Source organism: Monomorium pharaonis, chromosome 10 (genome assembly GCF_013373865.1).
Source record: "Monomorium pharaonis isolate MP-MQ-018 chromosome 10, ASM1337386v2, whole genome shotgun sequence".
NCBI classification, from domain to species: Eukaryota; Metazoa; Arthropoda; class Insecta; order Hymenoptera; family Formicidae; genus Monomorium; species Monomorium pharaonis.
Genome location: NC_050476.1, coordinates 8,147,993 through 8,158,156, shown reverse-complemented (window position 1 = coordinate 8,158,156; position 10,164 = coordinate 8,147,993). Strand labels below are relative to the sequence as shown.

Here is a 10,164-nt window from a genome sequence, read left to right as displayed (position 1 = left end):
GTTACGTGTGCGTCGAAAGTTGTCCTTCTCATGTCACTTTCTTAGTGGGTAAAGTCGCCGCTTTCAACACGTTAACATTATTGTACAGTTCTTGTCCTTTAATAGACGACGTGAATCGTGACAAAAAACATTCCAGCGTGACTTTTTCAGCACGTTTGATCATTGCAACGCTCGTCTGTGCGTCATCTCGCAATACACATATGGTAACTTTCGCAGAATTAACCGACGTTTCATCGCTTTTTGCGATCCTAACCTTGGCTAACCTGTCAATTAGCGAGAACCCAAGCCACTCAAGGGATCACACATCAACGTAACAAAAATATGTAACATGGGCGTAACGGCCTTTTGCACTCGTGTGGGTGAACGCACTCGCCTACGGCCCGTGCGCCCACTCCTCGTACTCGTGCACAAAAGGCCGATCTTACATCATTGTTACATGATGTACTATTTTTTAATTAACATTATTATTTCGCATTAATATTTTTTTGTTAAGAAATTTTATTTATAAAATGTCCTTTAATTACGATATTAAAAGATTCACAAAAATAATAAGAGAGAAAAAAAATTTGTTCTAATAGTTTTGATTTATATAAATTTCTTAAACATTTTTTTAACTTTTTGTAAGATGCGTAAGAAAACCACAAATGTCCTCGATGTTACAAACGGTATAGTGTACAAAAAATTAATATTAAAAATCTTATTTGCTAGATAACAATTTCTTAATTCAAACTTTCAAATCGTTCCACCAGCTCTTCTTTTACTATGTCGCAAGACGTTCGAATGATGTACGAGTAAATTTTCATTAAATAAGAAGAGAAAAAGAATAATTTATCCGCACACACTCGATAGTGCGAGTTTTCCGGATTTGCAAGAGATTCAATTCGCGAAAGACAATCGGTTACTTCCGCCTGAATTAATGCTCGCTGTGACGTTTACTCTTGCTTAACCGGAGCTAGATATAACAGCGTAAGCTAAAGCGCATAATATGTCATATCTCAAGCGTAGGTGATCGATATAGGTACCAACAACGACCGAGCAGGTAAACCGCTCTCTAAAGTAATATATAACATGTCGATTATATGCGATCGATATCAACGTTAAACAAAGCAATATTAATCTATTTCGAAAGTACTGCGATATCAAAGTTTGGCAACGATCGCGAGAATCGCAAAGTCACACTACTCTCGCCCCCTGCGATCACAGCGTCTTATTTCGCCTCAACGATGCTTGTGACCGCCACCCGCGTCCCCGCCGTCGTCGCCCTTCTTGTAGCTCCACTTTTTTCCATGCTCGCGCCCCTCCTTTTTGCCATACTTGTGATCGTGATCGTAATGATGATCGTGACCTTCGTCGACCTTGTGGCCCTTGTGCTCGTGATGATGGCCGCCTTTCTCGTGCTTTTCTTTCTTGCCGTGCTTCTCTTCGTGATCCGCACTGTCGTGATGTCCCTTCTTCTTGTGACCGCCCTTTTTCAATTCGTGATCGTGATGGTGCTCGCCGTGCTTCTCCACGCCACCGTCCTCGTGGAACTCGTCGAAGAACTCGGTATTCTTCTCGAATTCGTCCTACAAAGTTATCAGCAGTGAAATATTGTTGCAATTTCTATTCTATTAAGAATTTAATTTCCGTACCGTATATACATAAAGATATAAAATATTCCTAGGGAAACATCTTTCGAAGTATAATAGCATAAAACAAGCGTAACTTACTTGTACAAAGATTTCTATAGTTTCACCAAGAAAAGTATCTCATTATTTAGTTAATAATTTTATGATTTGAGAGGAAGAAATATTAAACAGAAAACATAATATCTTCAAACCAAGAATAAAAATTTTTTAATAATAATGGTATTAAAATAATTATATTGTGTTTTTAACGATTCAATATTATAATATTAAAATAAAAATATAATATTGCTGAAGTTTAAGATTTTATATATACGTAATTTTCAAATCAAATATATTAATTTTAACTTAATACTATAAGTTACTTTTCCCATTATTGCGTGACTAAAAATATATAATTTAAATATCATATACCATTTATCAATTATATATTTTATTATAATTTTTAGATCCACAAATCTTTATTATTATACTTTTAATTTAATACTAACTTTTTTCTATGAACATTACCTTCTTATGCACCGAATGTTCGCCATGCGTACTGTGACCCTTTTTGTGTTCGCCTTTCTCGCCAAATTCTGCTACCTTCTTACCCCCTTCATCATGATGATGTTCCTCGTGGTATCCACCATCTTCATCATGTTTCTTCTCTTCACCACCTTTTTCATCGAACTCTTTGCTGGCATGCTCTTTATCGTGATGTCCCTTTTCGGCCTTCTCGTGTTCGTGCCAAACTTTATATCCCTTTAAATAATAAACAGAAAACCGTTAACAATTACCAAAATTACACTGAGAGAAGAAAGCATTTAATTATGATTAATTTATAATTATAATTAAATATTAAAATAATTTTACTTAAATTTTTAGGAACCATATTTTAATAACTGTTACTACTATAATACTAGTATACAATATGTTAAACTAACAAAAAGAATGATTATAATTATCATAATTTAAACATAGTTGACAAAAGATTATAAATCATACAGCAGTAAAATTTTTCAGAGATGTCTCAGAAATCTATTAATTAAAAAGTAAAACATTCCATAAAACTTGCGAAGTATATTTGCAACATTTTTGAGACAGCTCTGAAATAATAAAATGTCCGTAAATCTGACATTTAAGATCTTATAGAAAAGTTGCTGAAAATTTGCAATCTTTCGAAATATCGAAATCAAGAGTTCGAAAACTGGAACTATTTTTACTTCAGAGAAATAGATGTCTGCCACGGCCATCTGTCGGTTCCGTATTTACGGTTCTTCTGTTTAAAATTCACGAAAATAATTTTTCAGAACACTCAATATGTTTTTTATTTATTAAATAAATTTTAGAAACATTTTTGTTGCAATATTTCACATGTCACAGAATCTTTTTAGAATTGTCGTGCAAAAAAATGTGAAAGGTTAAAGAGTCCTGGCAGAAATTGAGTCTAGTGGCTGACTAACTATGAGCTAATAAAGTTGTGTCATACATCATCACTGTCTAACTTTTCTAACTAATAATAAGCCAGTAATGTAACGCACACTTTTTCTAATAACTATACATATAATTTGATCTAATACCTTTTTAGCTGAAAGTAGCTACAACTATATATAAATAACAAAATATTTTATTTTAAATTATTATTCTTTTATCTTTTTTAAATTTTTTTAGCTTAAACTGAAAACTGTTATTAATTAATTCTTATTTATTACTTTTTACTTCCTGGTTACTGAATCATTAATGGATTAGAATCAAGATCTCGGAATGATGAACATCATGTACGATGCTCTACTTCAACTTATTAATATTCAAGCTTTCATCGTCAACATATGGTATAATTAACATAATTATATTATTTTCCATAAAATTCCATTAAATATTTCCATTAAATTGTACACATAATAATTTGTACATAAAAAATAATTAGAATAAAAAATAATTAAATAAAAAGTTAATTTATTGTTAAAAATTTATTTTATTAAAAATATAAGTAAACAAAATAAACTGTATAATTATTTATAATTTAAATAAATAAAGCAGTTATAAAAATTAATAAAAAATACTTTATAAAACATAATTTTTTTTATTATAATATGACGAAATGATAGCTTTAGATTTGTATAACAATGCAATATCTATTATGATATTTGAGGGTACGACAGAAAAACCACGAATAACTGATTATAATTTTTTAGTAATCAGATGTATGTAATTAAAAAAAATTATTTAGCATACTATCTAGTAATTATCTTTAAAATCAGACTGATTAATTTAAACTTTATCAGTGATTTGTGAAACTTTTTCGAAAACTTTCTGAAAAAATCAGTACTGTATGCATATTATATTTAAATTATGATAATTGCAACATTTTTTTGGTAAATAAATCCTTAAAAAAACGCAATGTTTAAATAAACAATGTACCTTGTCGCCTTTTTCTCCCTTGTGACCATGATGTTCCTCTTCGTGTTCTGCACCTCCACCTTCTTCGAATTTATGATTTCCCCCATGTTTCTTCTTTTCGTGTTCCTCGTGTTTATGCGCGTGTTCTTGAGTCTCGCCGTGCACGTGATCACCGTGCGCTTCCTCCTTATCGTTATCCTTATCTTCCCTATAGTCGATACCGCGAGGATCATCTCTGACATGCTGATGACGATATTCCTCACGTACGTGCGCGGGATTGGATTCGTCGTACTCCTCGTGTTCTTCCCGAAGCGAGTCTTTTCGCGGAGATATTCGATAGTTGCGTTTACTATCATCATTGTTTTGCTCCTCTTCGTATCTTTCGTCCTGTCTGTAAGATCGTTGAGCAAGTGGTTTGTCTTCGGCAACATTCCCATCTTCGGATTTTTGATACTTGCGATCTCGTCGATCTTTCTTGTTATCATTCTCTAACTTCTTCTTTTTACCAAAGCGTTCGTGATACTCTCTATCCTGCTCACGCGTTTTATCGTCATCATACGATTTCGTGGTCCTAAAATATTTGTTGCTTTCAAATCTACGGTCAACGTCACTCTCATAATCTTTATCACGACGATCCTTCGATTTGTTATCTTTCTTACGATCATAGCTTAATTTCTCACGTTGCCGGTCATCAAAATTATCCCTGTCGTATTCATACTTATTGTATTGACGACGATGATCATCATTGTCTCTATCTTTACTCTCTCCGACGTTACTTCCGGCGTATTCCTCCTCATCGGCTTCCTCTTTTGTTTCATCGGCTTCCTCCTTCGTTTCATCGACTTCCTCTTCATCATCGTCATTCTCATGCCGGACGCTCTCCTGTTTCGCGCGCCTACCGTCTTTGCTACTTTGGTCATTTTCATCAAATTTGTAACGTTTATCTTGATAGCCATAATTACGGCTCTGCTGCGGATAACGATCTTCCTCCTTTTCTACGCGATCCTCCTCTTCTCGGTGTTTATTCGGCGTCTTATAAACTTTCTTGTAAGCTTCTTGATTGGCTCGAGTTTTGTAATTCTCGACATCGTCATTATCGTCGTTATTGTCATTATCGTCATTACCCTCTTCTGCAGTCTCGTCTGCGTCTTTAACGCGAGATCGCCCGTCCGTCTCGAAGTTTTCGTCGTTGTTCTCGCTGGGTTTTCCGTCTATATCTTGTGAAGTGAGTAATCCGCTATCATAATACGGCTCAACTTTAGAGGAGGCAGTCGGCCGGTCTTTCAGCAGCGTGGAAGTAAAAGATTTTAAAGTTGCGTAAGGAAGGGTGGAGGCTTGCTGTTGCGAGGGCTGCTGGAAGTCTTGCGTAATTGCTTTTTGCGCGTTAGGGATGTTAGTTGAATACAAGCCCGCGAATTTATTGTAAAGCGCGATTCCAGAATTCTCGCTTAAACTTGATTTCTCGTCATTGGGATCGTCGTAAGTGGCGACTATGGGTAGGAAATCCTTCTTGCGTGCGGCTTGAGACAGGGGCTTCTGCCGCTGTACGGTGTACGAGGCGGATATTTGACTGGGTACGTAAGTTGTCGCGAGGCTCGTCCTCGTAACAGTCGTCTCCGCAGGGCTCTCTGTAACGGCGTAATAATCTGACGGACTTCCCTGGCCGTTGACGGCGGCCAAAGGACTTCTCGTGGTGCCAATTACGGCTGTATAAAGGGCGTCGTAATCCAAAGTAGTTCTTTTCCCTACGGGACCCGTGGGTGAATTCGCTTCGGTGCTGACGACCGTCGCTGTATTTCCCTCAAGATTGAGATGTTTCGCGCGCTTTATAGGGATATAACGGCGCGGGGGTGAACTGAAGAGCTCCGTCGGAAGAACCAGCGGCAGAACGTTTGCGGAGGAACGGGCGATCTGTTGCTGCTGGCCGAAACCCGTCGGCGTGGCGCCCGGTTTTCTGTATAACGCGTCAATATTTGCGGTGACGAACGAATTGGCTGACGGCGATATGGAAAATGGCCTCGGCACTACGTTATAGCTACTCGGCGGTAGCTGAACGACGTTCGCCTCACTCGTGACGTTCGAATTTTTCAAATTGTTTACATTAAAGTTGCTGTTAGTGTTATTCAAACGTAAAGTAAACGGAGATGTAACTTGAATCGAAAAGTCCTGAGTATTCCATTTGGGACTTTTAATTTTTTTCGCTGGATCGGAACTTGACGTTGGTACAGACGATCCGTATTTCAACTTTGTCTTTCCGCCGGGCACATTAAGATATCCCGCGGGCGTGCTCGATTCGTTGGAACTGTCGGCAGTTTCCTCGTCAGACCTTGATTCTTCCGCCGACGAGAATCGAGGAGTTGTAGAGGTATGATTTAACTGATGATATTTCTTAAGTAATTTTCTCGACTTCTTGCTCTTCAGAGCGGGCGACGTGAAGGAAAAATCAATGTCGGAATGCAACTGCACCGTTCCATCGTTAGTCGGTGGGCGGTTCGTCACTTTCGGAATGTAAACTTGCTTGAGCTGCTTCACTGCCTGGGATAAATAGGGATTCCGGGTCACGTCGGCGTTGTTCAACGACAATTCAGGCGCCTTCCGCGATATGTTTCGTAACACCTCGGCGTAAGCTTTCTCGAGTTCCGTTATTGGACCTCCTACTTTACCGTGGACATCTGTGAAGAATAAGTACAAACGCTGAAGTTACTCCGATGAGTTTTTCTATACTATAATACCGAAAAAAAATGTATTATCAAGCAAAATTTGGCTGATATGAGTAATAATGTCAATGTAAATTTACTGTCTAATCAAGATATATTTTGTTAAGATGACAAAATTTTATTAAAGTTCTAAGACTTTCTCTCTCTCTCTCTCTCTCTCTCTCTCTCTCTCTCTCTCTCTCTCTCTCTCTCTCTCTCTCTCTCTCTCTCTCTCTTTAATTAATATACGCAATATTCACTAATAGAAAAATGTGTTATATTTGTAATTATAATTGCATAGTAAAATAATTATAATCAGGAATATCATTTTTATAGTAATTATTACTATAATAGTAGTAATAATGAATCATATACTATTTAAAGTTAGATAGTTTATAGCATAATTTTTTCATGGTTGGCATCTCTATAAAAATATGGTTATTATTATGAGAATAATTATTATAAGAATGATATTCCTGATTATAATTATTTTACTATGCAATTATAGTCAAATATCATATATTTTTCTATTAATGTTGTTTTATTACTCAGATATTAACCAAATTTCCTTATTTCTCTCAGGATATTTACTGTGAGTGCCGTTCGAGCCGTCAACGATTTTCCTCTTAGTCTTCCTCGACGTGAGTCTCTGCGGCTCGTACTTCTCCACCACACGACTCATTATTTCCAAATCTTCGATGTCATCCTCCTCGTTCGTATTGACGATCGTTGCCCGGGATTGCGCCGCATCCTGATCAATCGGAACTAGATTCGTCGTCGTCGAATGTAAACCCTTTCGTATCTCGCGCTTAGACAGAAGCGAGCGAATTTCATCGTCGAGCTTCGACACGTCTTCCGCTACTGCGTTTGCGACTACGCGGGTGTTGTTTCCACTTCCGGTAACAGTCACCTCCTCCAGAACAATTTTAGGGTGAGCGCTTAAAACGTTCGTGTGGTTGCGTCCCGCGTTACCGATTTGTAACGTCAGCTGCAAACAGGATGTTGATTATATCTTATTACACATTTAATAAGCAGGATTAGACAGATTAATATTTTTTAGACTAAATTAAGTTAAAATTAAATGTTTATAAAAATAATTTAGTTAAGGGGATCCTAAAGTCGTCTGTTTTACCGGCATTCTGTTCAATCATTTAGTTTTGAATTAAATTTACAGAATTGAAAATCCTTTTACACGTTTAAAGTACGTACACAAATAAATCTGAGGACGATTAGATCAAGACCAAAAATGCAAAAAATTTTTTAAAGTTTATTTGTTCTTAAAAATATTTGTTTCAAAATACAAGTTATGTAGCTTATACGTACAAATGAATACACCGCAGTTCGGAATAGATTAAGGAATAAGATTGTATTCGTCAAATTACGATTATAAGCCGTAAAAAAAAGTTATTTATTGGATAAAATTTTGTTCATTTAAGCGTTTTCACACTGTAGTGAATTTGTACGTATCATTTGTACGTATAAGCTACATAATTTGTATTTTGAAACAAATTTTTTTATGAACTTTAAATAAACTTTAAAAACTTTTTTGCATTTTTGGTCTTGATCTAATCGTCCTCGGGTTTATTTGTGTACGTACTTTAAACGTGTAAAAGGATTTCCAATTCTGTAAATTCAATTTGAAATTAAATGGTTGAATAAAATGTCGGTAAAACGACTTTAGGGTCCTCTTAAAAGTTGTATAAACAAAAAACTTCACAATTGCATTAAAATTAAATTAAACTAAAAGTTGGCTTTGAGAAACATTATTTACATTACATTATAATATGGTTTTTATTTAAAAATAAGACTAGTCTAAATAACAAAATAATTACAATATACATCAAATAAATTTAAAACTTTATTTTTGTAAATTAAGTTTACGTAAAATAATTTAGAAGTATTGTCTTCTTTTACATAAATTGTATTTTTTCTTTTATAATTTTCTTTTGTATGTATAAATTTTTAATTTAACAAGAAGTTGTTTATAACTTAATGTTTATGTGTTTTAAAACTAACTCGTAAAAATTAAAATTTACATATTTAAAATTAATCGAGTTATATTAAAAATCATTAACGTTTAAACGTTATCATTTACATTTATGTGCTTTTAACTTTTTAACTAATTACTACAAATATATAAATTAAACGCATGTTTTGCAAGCATTACTTCACGAACCACAAAACATTGATAACATTTTAATTGGTTTGAAGAACAATAATTTGTTAGCTCTCTTCGCGCGTACACTTACGTACGCGTTAAGAGCAATGATTATTTAATAGCGCGATAAAATTTATTAGTACTAAAACGTCACGCAGATTAATTAGATTAACGTCAGCGCGGACAAGATCCCGTATGTGTTTCACTGTATTCGGCACCGTACACTTCATTGCCTCTCACTCCAGCTCGTTCTAATTAAAAGTTGACGTAAACACACGCGTCAACCTTTGCCGTTGACAGCCCCCAGGTTTGCACATTCGCTGCAAATTATTTATTTTGCCGTTCGTGGCAAAGAGGCAAATATACAAATATCATTACAAAACGTCACAGCGCGCGCGTTACGAGAGAAATTCATTTAAATCCGTATCGGACGATCGTCTCTACTCTCCGTATTCGTATCATCACTTCTTTTTTTATCGTTAAACGTGTATCTTAAGATTCATGATCTTCGTGATATTACCAGGTGTATTAGCAATAGTAGCACCATGGCTACCGGCTTCCGGGAGGTTTTCATTATTCGTCGAATCCGCGACAAAGACTGAACCGTATACCTGACGCGGCCAGGCAATTATATCGTGTCGTTTCCTCTATCAGAAAACCGTTCGCGAATGATATGACAGTTTTACAGCGATTAGGCGCCTCAAAGTGTTTGAAGGAACCGCCGCCGCCGCCGCAGCCACCGACAGTCCTGTGTCGATCGCTCCCCTTCGATTCGGCTTCCTCCTTTCTCTGTTGGTTGCACAAGATCGTCGTCGCTCGGCCGGAGCCAAGCGATCTGAAAGCACATCCCGATCTCTCATTATTTAGTCTATTATTAACGCGCCTTGTGCAACGGCGCCGCCGTTTTTTATTGCGCGAGATATCGTAACACGGAGGAAACGGCCGGCGTTTCCTCCTTAGGTACGCCTAACATCGCGATTCACGATTTTACTTGTACGATAATGCCTTCCGTGTTATTTTTATCGCCGCCATGCCGCACATTACCGTTTGCGCGTTTGCATGCGATATTATTTCGCACCTGCCATTATCGCGCCCTCGCTTTATCAAAAAGCGTAAACGTACGTCCCACGCTCGCGGCGAAACGCAGCCTGTCGGAATTGAATTTGCAATATTGTTCAATGGAAATCAAATGATCGCCGCTGACAAGTCCATTGATCTCGGCGCGGGTGAATTTTCCGTTTCCACACGTTGGCGGATTTTCATAATCCGCTGTCGGATTAAACGTTGCACCTCCCCGCATGTC

The 10,164-nt window shown here is 36.6% G+C and overlaps 1 protein-coding gene across 1 annotated transcript; it reads right to left on the bottom strand.

Moving 5' to 3' along the window:
- Positions 1-562: 562 nt before the first annotated feature.
- Positions 563-9,702, bottom strand: LOC105833575. Its single transcript, XM_012675411.3, has 5 exons — positions 9,382-9,702; positions 7,295-7,691; positions 4,029-6,679; positions 2,136-2,369; positions 563-1,565 (listed from the first exon to the last, which is right to left on the bottom strand). The coding sequence occupies exons 1-5, from the start codon at positions 9,433-9,435 to the stop codon at positions 1,218-1,220; spliced, it is 3,684 nt and encodes a 1,227-aa protein (XP_012530865.2). The 5' UTR covers positions 9,436-9,702; the 3' UTR covers positions 563-1,217.
- Positions 9,703-10,164: the final 462 nt, after the last annotated feature.